Below are 18,704 nucleotides of genomic sequence, written 5' to 3' on the forward strand. Positions count from 1 at the left end.
TCTGTCTGTTTTATCTCTTCCTCTCTCTTTACTTATGAACTTCCCCCTTTTTCTGAATTAAGAAAACCGAAAGGTAATAGTTATTGGTAATTTGTTTCTGTTGTTGTTGTTGTTATAGTAATATTTACTGGTTTCTGTCCTTCAGCGTCCAGACATTCTGGTTGAAAATTTATGTAGATTTTACAAATTTCTGTAAGAATAAAATCTTTTAAAACAACAAATTGTAATTCTTTTGATAAAAATAAAAGGAAAAATAATAACTGATGAAATTAGTTTTTATTATTATTATTATTATTATTATACAATTGTTTATTGGTTTGTATTTGTTAATGTGTCATCATCATCATCATTGTCATTGCTATCATCATTATCACCACCACCACCATCACAGTCATCATCATCATCATCATCACTGCCACCACCACTATCATCATCATCACCACCATCACCATCACTTCTGTCATCCTCCGTCTCCACATCATCATCACCTCCATCATCATCATCATTGTCATCTTCATTACCATCATTTTAACATCCAATTGTCGATGCCGTCGAAGGTCTGTTGATGCAGATCTTCCTGAGGTGCATGGATGCTCTTCCTGTTGCTAACCCTCGGCTGTTCCTGTAGTCCTTCAGACATGAACAGCATGAATGGGCAGACATGATCTCCATGGGAGATTGCAAACTATCCCGCTTGTATGATGGTGACATTTGTTTACAGCAAACACACTGATATATGTGTGTGTGTTTGTGTATTTGTGCAGATGTGTGTTTATGTATGATTGTACATATGTTTGTAAGTGTGTGTGTGTATATATATACGTATGTCTGTATGTATGTGTATATATATATATATACATGCATATATAGGTACATACATACATATATACATACAGATATACGTATATACACATATGTATGTATATATATATATATATATATATATATATATATGTGTGTTGTGTATATATATACATATGCATACATATATGTATATATATATATATATATATATATATATATATATATATATATATACGCACACATATATATGTATACATGCATACAGACTTATATCTTGTATGTGTGTATATTATGTAAGTATGTATGTGTATGTGTATATATGTGTCTATGTTTGTGTGTATATGTATGTACATGTGATTAAGTATGTCTATATGAATGTGTGCTAATGTATATAAGTTCTATGTATATATAGCTGTGTGTGTGTGTGTGTGTACTAAGATAGTAGTATTCTACACCATCTAGCTAGTTTCAAACATGAGACTCCTCAACAAAAGACAGGTTAGTATATAAAAATGTTATCCATAATCAACTGTAATGAAAATTTTGAGTGGATATATCTGGTTCGTGCAATGAAAGGGTTCAAATAGGGAAGTTATAGTGGTCCATGAAAGAGTATGTCGGTTTATTGAAATGTGAGAAATGTGAGTAATGAGTAAGGGAGTATGGTGATCAGAACTCTTCAGTAAACTTCAAACATAGAGTGTAGGGAGTAAAGAAAATGGATGGAAGTGGTTACTCTTCATCATCAGAATTGCTCTCAATGTTGGTGATTTCCTATAAGAAAAAAAAATAAAGACCATATACATAAATATATATACATATATATAATATATACATATATATATATATACACACATACACACACACATATATATTGGGTTGATGCATAATTATTGTGGCTTTATTTCAACAAAAACAATAACAATATTTAACAAAAACATCTTTAAATGATAGTCTGACCACCTGGCAAGCAAATGGGAAGCAGTAATTGAAGTAGATGGTGAATATGCTCCGGAATAATTATTTAAAGATATTTTTGTTACATGTTGTTATTGTTTTTGTTGAAAAAATACGACAGTCACACACTACACACCTTCATTCTAAGCACTGCTGAACACAGCAGAATTACAATAAACGCATAAAAATGCATAAAAATATATATACACACGCACATATTCCCACAAAAAATAATAAAACACCTGTTTTCTTCTATTTCTACAAATATCGAGGTCTCATTCTTTTGCTATTATACATATCTTATATATGTGTGTCTATATATATATATATATATATATATATATATCCCCTAATTTCGCTCTTGCGTCTCACGTTTGATCTTTGACTTCTGGCCGAAATCAGATCGCCATGTTGATTCGTTAGCCTCTGCACGCATTTTTTTTCTCTCCTTCTTTCTGCATTTTTTTTCTCTGTGTATCTTTCTGTTGAAGAGCGTAGGCTCGAAACGTTAATGACTTGTTTTATTTATATTTCCTGAGCGCCATACTAATACAATTGTTTGTTTGTATTCCACCTGCCTTCGTCTTTTGTTTATTTCCGTAAACCTGCCTTCGTCTTATGTCTATTTTCATAAAGCTTCCCGTTATATATATATATATATATATATATATATATATATATATATATATATATATACATATATACATGTATATGTATGTATATATATGTATGTATACAATATGTATACATATACATATATATATTTATATCTTATATATATATATATAATATTATATAATATATATATATATATATATAATATATTCATATATACATATATATGTATGTATACAATATGTATACATATACATATATATATTCATATCTTATATATAATATATATATATATATTATGCCACTCTATTGGTTACAATGACAAGGGATTATTTTATAATTTTTATGCTTTGTAGCTTCAGGTTTGATACAATTTTGTTTTAATTAATAAGCAGGTGTAGCTGTAATTGACATATACATATGTTAATGTTTCTCTCCTGCTATTTATCTATTAATTCCCAGGCAATGTTCAAGTTTTTCTTGCTGCTGATACAGCCAGATTGAGTAGTACTGTCCAAGTGTTGAAACCACTATGACATCTGTTAGGTAGCTGATGATGGGAATTTATGTTTGACATGCTTGTTGTCTGTGAATCTTTTATATCTTCAGGTCATGTTATTCTGAGTTGTCCTTTATTTTCGTAAGAGACTGAACTTGTTAAAAGATGGCTCAGAAGTTTGATGCCTTGATAATTGCTCCTATCAATGAAACATAAAAATCTGTCCCCAACACTTTATACCTCCACCCCACTCCATCAGCATCGTTCTTACAGGATATATTGACAGTAAACCTATAAACCTATTGCCCTATGAACCAACTGCCTCATCTATTATTTCAACCAGAGATGGAACTTTTACTTACGTCAACATTGCAACGGAGAGCAAGAACTCTTCGACCGTCTGCCAGACATTGTGAATATTGTTTCTGCTGTTCAACACGTTCTTGTGGCGTTACAGTCTGTTCTACCACTAGAACTATGTTAGCCCACTGGTGGTTGAGGTCACAGAGGTGTAGAGGTCATGGAGAAGAAGCAGAGGTCACAGTAGAGCAAAGGTCACAGTGATGTAAAGGTCGCAGTGATGTGGAGGAGAGAAATAAGGAAACAAATGTCAACAATAGGTGAAACATATTCTGAGTAAGAAACACACTCATACACATATATATAGACATACACACATAGACACATACACACACATAAGTATATATACACACATGCATAACCACATGCACACACTTACATACACATATACACAAATCAGACATACACATACATATTCTTTTACTCTGTTACTTGTTTCAGTCATTTTGACTGTGGCCATGCTGAAGCACTGCCTCTAGTCGAACAAATCAACCCCAGAACTTAATCTTTATAAGCCTAGTACTTATTCTATTGTCCCTTTTGCTGAGCCGCTAAGTTATGGAAATGTAAACACACCAACATTGGTTGACAAGCGATGATGGGGGGAAAAACACATACACACAAATACATACATATCTCTCTCTCTCTCTCTCTCTCTCTCTCTCTCTATATATATATATATATATAATATATATATATATATATATATAATATATATATGCAATGGGCTTCTTTCAGTTTCCGTCTACCAAATCCACTCAAAGCTTTGGTTAGCCCGAAGCTATAACAGAAGATGCCCATGGTGCCACACAGTGGTACTGAACCTGGGACCATGTGACTGGGAAGAAAACTTCTTACCACAAAGCCACTCCTTCTCCTATACATGCAATGCATACATACCTATGTTACACAGATACATACATACATACTTAAATACACACAGATACATACATACACATATACATACATACATACATACATACATACATACATGCATACATACATACACATATACATACATACATACATACATACATACATACATACATACATACACACACACATACATACATACATACATACATACATACACACATACATACATACATACATACATAAATACATACATACATACATACATACATACATACATACATACATGCATACACACACATGCATGTGCACACACACACACACCACACACACACACACACACACACACACACACACGAGGGGATGCTGAAAAGTTCCTAGTTTTAAAGGGTGTCATGAAAGGCCTGGCTGGAGGCCAAACCCTCCAAGCTTTTTTACAGGACTCAGAAAAACTGAAGGACCACTGCATTAAAGTGTGTGAATCTGAGAGGAGGGGAAATATGCTGAATAAAATCATAACTAACTGATCCTCCTGTATTTTCTTTTACTCAAAGCCAGGAACTTTATCAGTGCCTCATTATATGTATGTTACAGGCGGCGAGCTGGCGGAGACGTTAGCACGCCGGGCGAAGTGCTTCGCGGTATTTCGCCCATCGCTACGTTCTGAGTTCAAATTCCGCCGAGGTCGACTTTGCCTTTCATCCTTTTGGGGTCGATAAATTAAGTACCAGTTATGCACTGGGGTCGATGTAATCGACTTAATACCTATGTCTGTCCTTGTTTGTCCCCTCTATGTTTAGCCCCTTGTGGGTAGTAAAGAAATAGAAATAGGTATTTCGTCTGCGTTACGTTGTGAGTTCAAATTCCGCTGAGGTCGACTTTGCCTTTCATCCTTTCGGGGTCGATAAATTAAGTACCAGTTACGCACTGGGGTCGATGTAATCGACTCAATACCTATGTCTGTCCTTGTTTGTCCCCTCTATGATTAACCCCTTGTGGGTAATAAAGAAATAGGTATTTTGCCTGTTGCTACATTCTGAGTTCAAATTCTTCTGGGGTCAACTTTGCCTTTCATCCTTTCGGGGTCGATAAATTGAGTAGCAGTTATGCACTGGGGTCGATGTAATCGACTTAATACCTATGTCTGTCCTTGTTTGTCCCCTCTATGTTTAGCCCCTTGTGGGTAGTAAAGAAACGTATATGTATGTTATAGATGTTACATCAATGCAAAGTCACTTTGATCCGCGAAAGAGAGGTGCAGCCAATGGTAAGTATCCAAGAGGTAAAGAAAATCCAAGGTAGAGGTAAGTGTTGATAGTGGTATTGGTAGAATATAGGATGAAGTTACCTGTCTAAACCATTCCATCTGTTGGCTGGCCACAAGTTGGTAGGTGTTACCCATCATGGCAATCAGCATGTTGATCAAGAGAAGTGATACCAAGAGCAAATATACCAGGAATATAAACTGAAACGGTAAATGGAGGCAGGATGAGATAATGAGAGGAAAGAGGGAAGAGAGAGGTACATGGATATAGTGAAAGAGAGAAAGAGAGACAGATGGGTATGTGTGTATAGTGAATGAAAGTGAGAGAGAGAGAGAGTGAGAAAGGGAGAGAGACAGATAGGTACGTATGTATAGTGAAAGAAAGAGAGTGAGAAAGGGAGAGAGACAGATAGGTACGTATGTATAGTGAAAGTGAGAGAGTAAGACAAGTATATAGATATAGTGAGAGAGAGAAAGCCTATAGATATACTGAAAGAGAGAGAGAGAGAGACAAGAACAGAGATATAGTGAAAGGGAGAGAGAGAGACAGGTACAGAAATATAGTGACAGAGAGAGAGGGAGAGAGAGACAGATAGTTAGATATAGTGAAAGAGTCCGCCACAATAAAATAACAGAAACAAAATGCTGTGATAAAAAAAAAAAGGTTTGCTGCAATGTTTTTGCGCCTCCACTTTCAAAAATGATACTTACTTTGGCAATCACACTGTTCCTTTTCAGCTTTTCAATAGAATTATAGAAATCAGCAAATGTGCCGAGAGAAACAATGAAAAGACTTGTAATGGCTTCCAACGGCTGACTTGACAGGGAACACACGTCATCTCTGAATAGGATGTACATCGCTGAAAAAACAAGGATATATCTATAGCTATATCTATTTCTTTATTACCCCACAAGGGGCTAAACATAGAGGGGACAAACAAGGACAGACATAGGTATTAAGTCGATTACATCGACCCCAGTGCATAACTGCTACTCAATTTATCGACCCCGAAAGGATGAAAGGCAAAGTTGACCCCAGAAGAATTTGAACTCAGAATGTAGCAACGGGCAAAATACCTATTTCTTTATTACCCACAAGGGGTTAATCATAGAGGGGACAAACAAGGACAGACATAGGTATTAAGTCGATTACATCGACCCCAGTGCATAACTGCTACTCAATTTATCGACCCCGAAAGGATGAAAGGCAAAATTGACCCCAGAAGAATTTGAACTCAGAATGTAGCAACGGGCAAAATACCTATTTCTTTATTACCCACAAGGGGTTAATCATAGAGGGGACAAACAAGGACAGACATAGGTATTAAGTCGATTACATCGACCCCAGTGCATAACTGGTACTCAATTTATCGACCCCGAAAGGATGAAAGGCAAAGTCGACCTCGGCGGAATTTCAAATCAGAACGTAGCGACAGACGAAATACTGCTAAGCGTTTCACCCGACATGCTAACGATTCTGCCAGCTCACCGCCTCTATATCTATATCATCTATCTACACACACACACAGACACACACACACATGACGGGGTGCTGAGAAGTTCCTGGCATTAAAGGTATCATGAAAAGCCTGGTTGGAGGCCCAAATTTTCAAGTTCTTTTTCAGGGCTTAGAAAAACTGAAGGACCACTGCAATAAGTTTGTGAATCTGAGAGGGGAATGTGTTGAATAAAATCATAATTAACTGATCCTCCTGTATTTTCTTTGACCAGAAGCCAGGAACTTTTCAACCCCCTCTCATATGTGTATATACATATATATATATATGTGTGTGTGAGTGTATATATATATATATATATATATATGTATATATACCGGAGTAATAGGTTTTATGAACTTGTTAATAATTTCTCAAAAAATTTTTCTGTAAATTGTTTTTTAACATTTTCTTATTATTACCAAAGAATGTATAGACGTATTGTAATTTTTTGTGCCTAATATTTTAATGAACTTTTTTATATTTTCCCAAGACATTTCCTTGCAAACTGTTTTTAAAATGTTCTTATTATTATCAAAGAATGTATTTATGTATTGTAATATTTTGTGACAACCAGTTCCTAACACAACAAAGCTTTTACATGTTACTTTTGACAATCTTTTTTCTAAAAACATGAAGCCGGTCAAATAAATAAACATCTTTTAAAATTGCATTTTCAAACCTACTTTCATATATAATTCCACTCGTGCGGTACCTTACAACTTCACTTTGTTATGTATATATATATATATATATATATATATAAATATATATAAAGTTAATCCAAACAAGAAAGCACAAAAAAACACAACAACACGAGGACGTGGGACAAATATAGTATTGTTGGATGTTCAGGAAAGAAGGAAAGAAGGAGGGTTTAACGTTTCGAGCAGAGTTCTTCGTCAGAAACATAGGAGAAGGAAAGACAGAGGAAAAAAAATCGCCAACGGTACACACGCGGTCACATATATATATATATATATATATGCATATATATGTAGCCTTTGTTCTGTAATAATGAAAGCATTTACCTTGAGAAAATCCCATGAGGAATATTCCGTAGATGATGAAGAAACGAAGGAGATCACCTTTAATCATACTGTAGATCATCACAACAAAGGGTCCCGTTATAGCAAAACCCCTGAAACAGCATAAAGGAAAAGAGATAGCATGTTAAATGACTTAGAAGCAATGGTTGTCGTTGTTGTTGTTGTTGTTGTTGTTGTTGTTGGACCCCAGGGCATCTGTGAGTCAACCAAATTATGATCAAAGACATTGAAGCTGTTCCCATCCTGTCTTTTATTCCAGCATAGTGTACCTGAGACTACTTCATCAAATGTGCCCTTGTTGTTGTTTGGGTCCAGGTCATCTCTGATCAAGCAGAGCTGTGATTAGAAGTGTCACTAAGCTGTCATTTATTGAGACATAGTTATCAAGGACTACATTACTAAATGTGCCCTCTCTTGTTAGTGTTTAGGCCACGACCAGTTCTGATCCAGGAGACCTTATCATCAAAGTTGCTCTAGCAGCGACCATCCTGTCTTTTATTCTGACACAGTGTACCTAGGACTGCGTTAGCAAATGTGGTCTTTTTGATGTACATCTTGAAATGTACATGGAACAAATAGGGGCTGCAATAAGGGTGGAGCACTTGCAGAAAACAGCACTGCTCGGAACCGCTCGAGTACTCTGGAAGGTGCTCGAAAAATAAGGGGTGTTACCTTAATTCACTGGTAGTGAACAGGTGACACTGTAGTACATCTCCATCGTTAAGGAGCTGTGCAAAGGTAATAATAATAATAATAATAATGATAATAATAATAATAATAATAATAATAATAATAATAATAATAATAAAGATTGTCTTAACTGGTACATCACACGTATTGAGAAGAGCATTGTCGATGTGAGAACTATTACTCTCCATGTATTTTAATTTAACTTTAAAAAAAAAATGAACGAACTAGTGAGTTTAGTTTAATGACCTACCAATGTATACTATGAGTTTCTTTGCCCTAGGAGTCGGGAAGACACTCGGCAAGAAATGGAAGCAAATTTGAAAGAAGAGGGAAAAAAAAAGATAATAATAAAATAATAATAATAATAATAATAAAGTGATGGGTGAACATACCTGCAGAAGAAGAGAAAGTAGGGAGCTGTACAGAGTATAGCCATGACACCCATAATATCCTCATATTCATGGCTGCAGGTGAGTCTTCCAGGGACCATGGCAAAGACAAATATGCAGGACATGAGGAACATGGTCTTCGATGGGGCTCTTTTCTGTCAACAGAAACCAACAACATATATATATAAATATATACATATATATATATATTCCTACTAACACATACACACATACATATATACATACATACATACCTATAAATAAGGGCAAACGAAAAAATTTCTAATGCATTAGAAATTTTTTCATTTGCCCTTATTTATAAGAAATAGACTGTCGACATATCCAGGGGCATGCATTTTACCTTATAACCACCTCAAAGTAAAGGAAAATGCATGCCAAATACTGGTGCCATATGTGTGTGTGTGTGTGTGTGTGTGTGTGAGCAAGGGCAGAGTGGAGAATTCTTTACCAAAGTCATTGAAAATATTCGAATTCCTTGATAGTAAATTTCTTTTCCAGCACAAGTCAGGTATATTCCAGCACCGATTACTGTAAGAACTTCCGTGGGTAAACGGATCTGGATTGAAAGAAATAACAAAAAGGTGAGTATACATGTGTATATATATATATATATATATATATATATATAAACTTTCTTGGTAATGGATGTGTAACGTTTTGTGGTGCCCTATACTCATATATGCATATATATATTTGTATATATATATATATTTTATTTATATTATTATATGATTGAATGCCACACATCCATTTCCAAGTAAGTTTATCTTAATAATTTTGATGCAGCTCTATCCTGTACTGTTCTCTCCCCGCCCCTTTCGTTTTCACTCTCATCCTTTCTCTAATTTTCTTTTCTCCCCTTCACGGTTTTCTATCTCTCTCTCTCTCTCTCTCCCTCCCCTTTCTCCTTTACTTTCTCTCGATGCTCACATGTGACCATCATCCATCTTTCTTTTCCTTCAATCTGTCGTACAGACCAGACACATTCTTATCTGTCTCCTCTTCTATTTTTTCTCTTGTCAAAGACAATATTCCTCCATCTTTTACTACCTTACCCCCGTCTGACCTAACAGCCCTCCACATTTGTTTACATTTGGTTTGTTGTATGTCTCCACTGCCCTGTTTTGTTACCAACTTTGACCCTCTGCAAATCCCACATTTTATTTTGGTTTGTGGGAGCAGCTGCCTTTCGAAGCCTCATATTGTCATTAAATGCTCGAAATGAGGAGTAGATGGACAGCCGACCACTGATGAAGGGTCGTTCTTTATGTTACTTGTGTTGTTTTCCATTTGTTTCTCTCGTTGTTTGCATACTCAAGTTTATCTTCGTATTTCATGTTGTTTACTTTCTGTGACGTCCTGCACCCATATATTCATATATATACACATATATATGTATGTATGTACATATATGTATGTATATATGCATATATATATGTATGTGTATGTCTATATATATATATATATAATATATAGTGAAGGGAAGAAATGGAGCCGAACGAAGATTCTACAAAATTCCTTTTTATTATTTTCTACACGTTTCAAAGGCTGCAAATTCCCAAATTCGGATTGAATAAGGAGACCATTCTGCAGCTTTCTCTTCAGGAAAATTCAGGAATTTAAAATCTCAAAACAAATGCGCAGCAAGCTTTTCGAACAAAGTTTACTAGCTTCCATATTGTCTCCCACCCTCAATCTACTAATCCCCTAAATGTTACCCTTACTAGCTTCCATATTGTCTCCCACCCGGTTAATTTTGAATAATCGTAACAAGATAATTTCATTATCCATTTCATTAAACAGTATAATATATATATATGAGTGTGGTGTGTGTGATGTCTACATATGTGTGCGTGTGTGCATGTGTGTATGCGTGTGTTTGAATAGATGTAATTTAGGTTAAATACAGTCTGTCTGATGTATGGTGCATGTCGTGTTCATGTATATATGCTGCATGTGTGTGTGTGTAAGTGTAAGGGGTGAGGTTTGTATATGTGTGTGAATGTATATAAGTATAAGGAGTGCGTTAGCGTATAAAGTATAAATGTATCAACAGTGCATGTATGTATACATCAGCATGTGATCATATGCAAATATATAACCTTACTGGCTTCCATAATAAACTTTCTCCACACCTTCAACCCCCTAACCCACTAATTGTTAGTGTCTGGCTGTCTCAGTACACTACCCACCAAATTGGTACCCTTACTAGCTTCCATATTGTCTCCCACCCTCAATCTACTAACCCACCAAATTGTTACCTTTACTAGCTTCCATATTGTCTCCCACCACCTCAATCTACTAACCCACCAAATTGTTACCCCTACTAGCTTCCATATTGTCTCCCACCCTCAATCTACTAATCCACTAAATTGTTACCCTTCTAGCTTCCATATTGTCTCCCACCCTCAATCTACTAATCCACTAAATTGTTACCCTTACTAGCTTCATATTGTCTCCCACCTCAATCTACTAATCCACTAAATTGTTACCCTTCCTACTAGCTTCCATATTGTCTCCACCCTCAATCTACTAATCCACTAAATTGTTACCCTTACTAGCTTCCATATTGGTCTCCACCCGGTTAAATTTTGAATAATCCGTAACAAGATAATTCATTTATCCATTTCATAAAATACATATATAATATATATATATATGAGTGTGTGGTGTGTGTGTATACATATGTGTATGTGTGTGCATGTGTGTATGCGTGTGTTTGAATAGTATGTATGTATAAATATCGTTATCTGTCTGTATGTATGCATGCATGTTTGTACATATGTATATATGCATGTGTGTGTAAATGTAAGTAGGTGTGTGTATGTTTGTATATGTGTGTGAATGTATATAAGTATGTAAGTGTGCGTATGTATAAATGTATCAACATGTGCATGTATGTATACAATCATGCATGTGATCATATGCAAATATATAACCTTACTGGCTTCCATATAAACTTTCTCCCACCTTCAACCCCCTAACCCACTAATTGTTAGTGTCTGCTGTCCTCAGTACACTAACCCACCAAATTGTTACCCTTACTAGCTTCCATATTGTCTCCCACCCTCAATCTACTAACCCACCAAATTGTTACCTTTACTAGCTTCCATATTGTCTCCCACCCTCAATCTACTAACCCACCAAATTGTTACCCTTACTAGCTTCCATATTGTCTCCCACCCTCAATCTACTAATCCACTAAATTGTTACCCTTACTAGCTTCCATATTGTCTCCCACCCTCAATCTACTAATCCACTAAATTGTTACCCTTACTAGCTTCCATATGTCTCCCACCTCAATCTACTAATCCACTAAATTGTTACCCTTACTAGCTTCCATATTGTCTCCCACCCTCAATCTACTAATCCACTAAATTGTTACCCTTACTAGCTTCCATATTGTCTCCCACCCGGTTAAATTTTGAATAATCCGTAACAAGATAATTCATTTATCCATTTCATTAAACATTATAATATATATATATATATGAGTGTGTGTGTGTGTGTATACATATGTGTATGTGTGTGCATGTGTGTATGCGTGTGTTTGAATATATGTATGTATAAATATAGTTATCTGTCTGTATGTATGCATGCATGTTTGTACATATGTATATATGCATGTGTGTGTAAATGTAAGTAGGTGTGTGTATGTTTGTATATGTGTGTGAATGTATATAAGTATGTAAGTGTGCGTATGTATAAATGTATCAACATGTGCATGTATGTATACAATCATGCATGTGATCATATGCAAATATATAACCTTACTGGCTTCCATATAAACTTTCTCCCACCTTCAACCCCCTAACCCACTAATTGTTAGTGTCTGCTGTCCTCAGTACACTAACCCACCAAATTGTTACCCTTACTAGCTTCCATATTGTCTCCCACCCTCAATCTACTAACCCACCAAATTGTTACCTTTACTAGCTTCCATATTGTCTCCCACCCTCAATCTACTAACCCACCAAATTGTTACCCTTACTAGCTTCCATATTGTCTCCCACCCTCAATCTACTAATCCACTAAATTGTTACCCTTACTAGCTTCCATATTGTCTCCCACCCTCAATCTACTAATCCACTAAATTGTTACCCTTACTAGCTTCCATATTGTCTCCCACCCTCAATCTACTAATCCACTAAATTGTTACCCTTACTAGCTTCCATATTGTCTCCCACCCTCAATCTACTAATCCACTAAATTGTTACCCTTACTAGCTTCCATATTGTCTCCCACCCTCAATCTACTAATCCACAAATTGTTACCTTACTAGCTTCCATATTGTCTCCCACCCTCATCTACTAATCCACTAAATTGTTACCTTACTAGCTTCCATATTGTCTCCACCCTCAATCTACTAATCCACTAAATTGTTACCCCTACTAGCTTCCATATTGTCTCCCACCCTCAATCTACTAATCCACTAAATTGTTACCCTTACTAGCTTCCATACAAACTATCTTACTCTCAATCCACTAACCCATCAAATTGTTACCCCTACTGACTTCCATACAAACTGTCTCATCCTTCATTCACAATCAACCCCCTATCAAATTTAGCTCCTTACTGACTTCCATACAAATTGTCTTACTCTCAACCCACTAACCCACCAAATTGTTACCCCTACTGACTTCCATACAAACTGTCTCATCCTTCATTCACAATCAACCCCCTATCAAATTTAGCTCCTTACTGCTTTCCATACAAAGTGTCTCTCATCCTGAAATCACAAACCCCTACCTGATTGACCCCTTCATCAATCCCCAAGCAGAACAATGTGTGAAATACATACGTAGTCATAATCGGTGTAAGGAAAGAGCAAGTAGCAGGATTCAATCGGGTCTTTGACTACTCGTTCGGTCAGGCCCTTGCTGCTGCAGTTGTTTGGGTTTTTAACGAAGGATATTGGGGTATTGGCGACGTCTTTGAGTCGAGGGTCAGCCCCGGGACGAAGGGCGAAGGCGATGACGAAGATTATAAAATAAACGGTGAAGAAGAAGAAGCGTCGGTAAAACCTACATGGAACAGAAAGAGGAAGATTGGTTGTGTAGTTAGCACTGGTAATATGTAACAGTGTGTGTATGTGTGTGTGTGTGTGTGTGTGTGTGTGTGTGTGTGTGTGTATGTGTGTGTGTGTGTGCGCGCGTGTGTATGTGTATGTGTGTATGTGTATGTGTGTGTGTGTATGTGTGTGTATGTGTGTGTATTTGTATGAATATGTGTGTGTATGTATGTGTATGTATGTGTATGTGTGTGTATGTATTTGTGTGTGTACATGCATGTGTGTATGTATATATGTATGTATGTAAGAAGGTCGGTAAAACCTACATGGGACACATGTAACACAAAACATCCTCTACACAATTGTCACACAACCCTGTAACACTGTAACAGTGTAACACTTAACAGTGTAACACTGTAACAGTGTAACACTGTAACACAATCCACATAACATCTCTTACCTGTATCGGGCAAAGGTGTACCATTTTTCTTGTAAAAGACTGAATATAATACCATCCATCATATAAAGGTGTTCCTCTTTGTCCTTGATAAATGAAGAGAGTAAATAATAATAATAATAATAATAATAATAATAATGATGATGATGATGATGATGATGATGATGATGATGATGATGATGATAATAATAATAATAATAATGATGATGATGATGATGATGATGATGATGATGATAATAATAATAGAAAACCAGACATCGTCTTAATTGAGAAAGAAAGCAAACAATGTTGAATCATAGATAGAGAATGCCCAGCTGACAAAAAGGTATGTGATAAGGAAGAAAGAAAAGTCAATGGATATAACAGGTTAGCTTGGGAGGTTAAGCATGTGTGGTCACTGAAAAAGGTGGCAGTAGTACCAATAATTGTCGAAGCCCTGGGAACAGTGAGTAAAAATCTCGAGAAGTACATGTAACAAATAGGGGCTGCAATAAGAATGGAGCACTTGCAGAAAACAGCACTGCTTGGAACTGCTCGAATACTCCGGAAGGAGCTCAAAAAATAAGAGGTGTTACCTTAGTTCACTGGTTGTGAACAACTGACATTGTAGTACATCTCCAGAGTTAGAAGCTGTGCAAAGACAATAATAATAATAATAATAATAATCCTTTCTACCAGAGGCACAAGGCCTGCTTCAGAAATGGCAACCACATCTGCTCACCTTCTTGTGATTTCTGTAAATGTTACAACTGCAGAATTCTTCCTAACAGAAGGGGGCTGGTTTCTTAGATAGAAAACAGTGAAAGTAAATGAAAAACCAAAGGATAAAATGTAGAGTCTGGTGCAGTTGAAGTCTAATAAATCCAATTGATAGTTATGGATGTCAATCGGCGAAATAAATTTTTTCATCTTATATCTCCTCTCTTTCTTTATTGTGTGTGCGTGTGTGGGGGTGGGGGTTGTGTGTGTGTGTACTACTCACCCCGTAAACAACAAAACTTAGTGTAGAGTTGGTGTTGATTTCTCCATCCTCCGATATTGTGTCAATTTCCTTGAGAGGGTAACCACGACATGTCACCACTCCGTATTCCCAATACTGGTCTCTCTCCAGGTTGATGATGTGGTCATACATCTGTCATATGATAATAATAATAATAATAATAATAGTAATAGTAATAATAATAATAATAATATTCAGACAAATACATAACAAAAACACCAGGACTACAAACACACATATATAACATACAAAATTGCACTACTAGGCACTGCACACATCCTACGCAGAACACTTTCCATACAATAACATCAGAGCATCACAACAAATCACAGCACATACCCAAGGCACACAGAGCTGCGCTGGTAGTGAAGTGAAAGCACGCTATAAAAATAAAACTACTGAATAATAATAATAATAATAATAATGATAATAATAATAATAATAATAATAATAATCATAATAATAATAATATAATAATAAATAATAATAATAATAATCATAATAATAATAATAATAATAATAATAATAATAATAATCATAATAATAATAATAATAATAATAATAATAATAATAAAATAATCATAATCATAATCATAATAATAATAATAATAATAATAATAATAATAATAATAATAATAATAATAATAATAATAATAATCATAATAATAATAATAATAATAATAATAATAATAATAATAATCATAATAATAATAATAATAATATAATAATAATATAATATCATATAAAATAATACATAATAATAATAATAATAATAATAATAATAATAATAATATATAATAATAATAATAATAATAATAATAATAATAATAATAATAATCATAATAATATAATAATAATAATAATAATAAATAATAATAATCATAATAATAATAATAATAATCAGAAGAAGAAGAAGAAGAATAATAGTAATAATAATAATAATAATAATAATAATAATAATAATAATAATGATAATGATAATAGTTGTAGTAGTAGTAATAATAATAATAGTTGTAGTAGTAGTAATAATAATAATAGTTGTAGTAGTAGTAACAACAATAACAGCAGAGTGGCAGTGCAATGGCCCAGTGGTTAGGGCAGCGGACTCGCTGTCATAAGAACGCGGTTTCAATTCCCAGACTGGGCATTGTGAGTGTTTATTGAGCAAAAACACCTAAGCTCCATGAGGCTCTGGCAGGGGTGGGTGGTGAACCCCATTGTAATCTTTCACCACAACTTTCTCTCACTCTTTCTTCCTACTTCTGCTACAAAGCAGAGGAACCATGGTGTAAACCACTATGGTGTGGTAAATTTTCAGACCCTAGCCTAGATTGTGAATCCTCTGTACCCCAAGATGGTTCAGCTCTCCACCCGTTAAAAGCCACCGTTTACGGAATGAGGATAACAACGTAGCTTTTGCACACGTGCAACCACCAGTCTATCGCGTGTGGTGGGTGGATTTTACAGTTGCCACACGCATTCTCAGTAGCTTAGATGTGCTTCCAGCACATTCTTTCTCATGCGAGCAGATGTGGTTAGTAAGATCGATATGAGATAGACAGATCCTGTGGCACTGAGTGACTTTGAACAACAGCTACAGGGAGTTGGTGACAATGTTTCCTCTTCTCTTCATGTAGTCTCCTGTGTTTGGAGCACTCTACTCTAGCATCATACACAGACTGCCATACCTTCTGATCAATAGCCAGGACCTCCAACCAACTGGGAGGGAAACCACCAACTTCCTATTAAGGTCTTTAAACATCAGCCTTATCTCAAAACATACCTGTTCTCATAACCAAAACCTTCTCTGATCAATAGCTAGAACCTCCAGCCGATCAGGAAGGAAACCACCAACTTCCTGTTCATGTCTTGAAACATAAGCCTTATTCTAAAACATACACCTGTTCTCATGACCAAAACTGACTTAAGTGTACACTTCGGAATTGATTAATCAGGAGGATAACCACAGATTGAAACCCTAGTCTTGTGGCTGGCTACCATATGTAAATCAAGTAATCTGATGTTATTGAGGAGATAACCCTAATTCCAGATACCTTCCAACCTACCATTATTTAAGCAATCCCATTTCAACCCTATCATTGTTACATTGGAAAGGAAAACAAATAAAAGTTAAGTGCTCTGAGACTTGGTCTTCGTTTTCCTTTCAGATTTGAAAAGATAAGGACAGCAGAGTCAGGGTGAGTCAGGGTGGGTCAACAATGGAAGTAAATATAGAAATAAACCAAAACAGAAATGAGAGGGAATTTAAAGGAAATGTGAAGGTTCTTTACCTCTTTTCTTGCCAATTTTGCTGCTAATGCAAGTGGTGTGAGACCTTGGCGGTTCTTGATAGACAAACGGGCGCCAAATGAGTAAAGAAGCAGGAACATTTTCTGAAGGAAACACGTAAATAAAAGAACATCAGTTGTTACTGTATTCTTGGTTGTGGATTTTTTTTTTTTTTTGGTAATATGGAAATAATACAGTTTTTGGGGGGGATAGAGTAGAATCAATAAAAATTGCTGGAGAGGAGAAGATTAAAGTTTTTGGATTGGGACTTTTGTCAGAGAGAGTGGGGTGGGGACGTGTGGAGGGGGAGAGGGGGCAGAGAGAAAGAGAGGGTGGGGAAAGAAGAAAAACGTGGAGAGAGAGAGAGAGAGAGAGAGGAGAGAGAGAAAGAAAGCAAGAAAGAAAGAAAGAAAGAAAGAAAGAAAGAAAGAAAGAAAGAGAGGGTGGGGGAAAGAAGGAAAAAGTGGAGAGAGAGAGACAGAGAAAGAAAGCAAGAAAGAAAGCTTTACTAATGAGTTCAGATTTTTGCAGAATGATATGTTATTTAACCCCAGGTCAGCCCAAGAAGGAAATTTTAACCTTTCGTCTATTTGGAATCTAAAAAACACAGTAATGAATTGGAATGGCCACAATTGGTTCTATTAATTAGCCTGGAACTCAGAAAGCACAGAGATGGAATAGATACTGCCAGGTAGTGGAGGCGCAATGGCCCAGGGGTTAGGGCAGCGGACTCGCGGTCATAGGATCGCGGTTTCGATTCCCAGACCGGGCGTGTGAGTGTTTATTGAGCGGGAAAACACCTAAAGCTCCACGAGGCTCCGCAGGGGATGGTGGTGATCCCTGCTGTACTCTTTCACCACAACTTTCTCTCACTCTTACTTCCTGTTTCTGTTGTACATGTATTTCAAGGGGCCAGCCTTGTCACTCTCT

General features: G+C 35.9%; 1 protein-coding gene across 1 annotated transcript in view; it reads right to left on the reverse strand.

Moving 5' to 3' along the window:
- Positions 1 to 1,118: 1,118 nt before the first annotated feature.
- The window catches only part of LOC115223114 (transient receptor potential cation channel subfamily V member 6-like), a 22,291-nt gene continuing 4,705 nt past the window's right edge, over positions 1,119 to 18,704 (reverse strand). Inside the window, exons 2-12 of the mRNA XM_036512240.1 lie at positions 17,777 to 17,881; positions 15,468 to 15,617; positions 14,489 to 14,571; positions 13,819 to 14,041; positions 9,466 to 9,573; positions 9,000 to 9,151; positions 7,900 to 8,009; positions 6,084 to 6,232; positions 5,457 to 5,573; positions 3,238 to 3,363; positions 1,119 to 1,578 (exon numbers count right to left, since the gene is read on the reverse strand). Coding sequence (XP_036368133.1) covers positions 1,537 to 1,578; positions 3,238 to 3,363; positions 5,457 to 5,573; positions 6,084 to 6,232; positions 7,900 to 8,009; positions 9,000 to 9,151; positions 9,466 to 9,573; positions 13,819 to 14,041; positions 14,489 to 14,571; positions 15,468 to 15,617; positions 17,777 to 17,875 — 1,359 coding nt within the window. The 5' untranslated portion in view covers positions 17,876 to 17,881 and the 3' untranslated portion in view covers positions 1,119 to 1,536. The remainder of the gene's footprint in view (positions 1,579 to 3,237; positions 3,364 to 5,456; positions 5,574 to 6,083; positions 6,233 to 7,899; positions 8,010 to 8,999; positions 9,152 to 9,465; positions 9,574 to 13,818; positions 14,042 to 14,488; positions 14,572 to 15,467; positions 15,618 to 17,776; positions 17,882 to 18,704) is intronic.

The sequence above is a fragment of the Octopus sinensis genome, linkage group LG22, assembly GCF_006345805.1.
Source record: "Octopus sinensis linkage group LG22, ASM634580v1, whole genome shotgun sequence".
Lineage (NCBI taxonomy): Eukaryota > Metazoa > Mollusca > Cephalopoda > Octopoda > Octopodidae > Octopus > Octopus sinensis.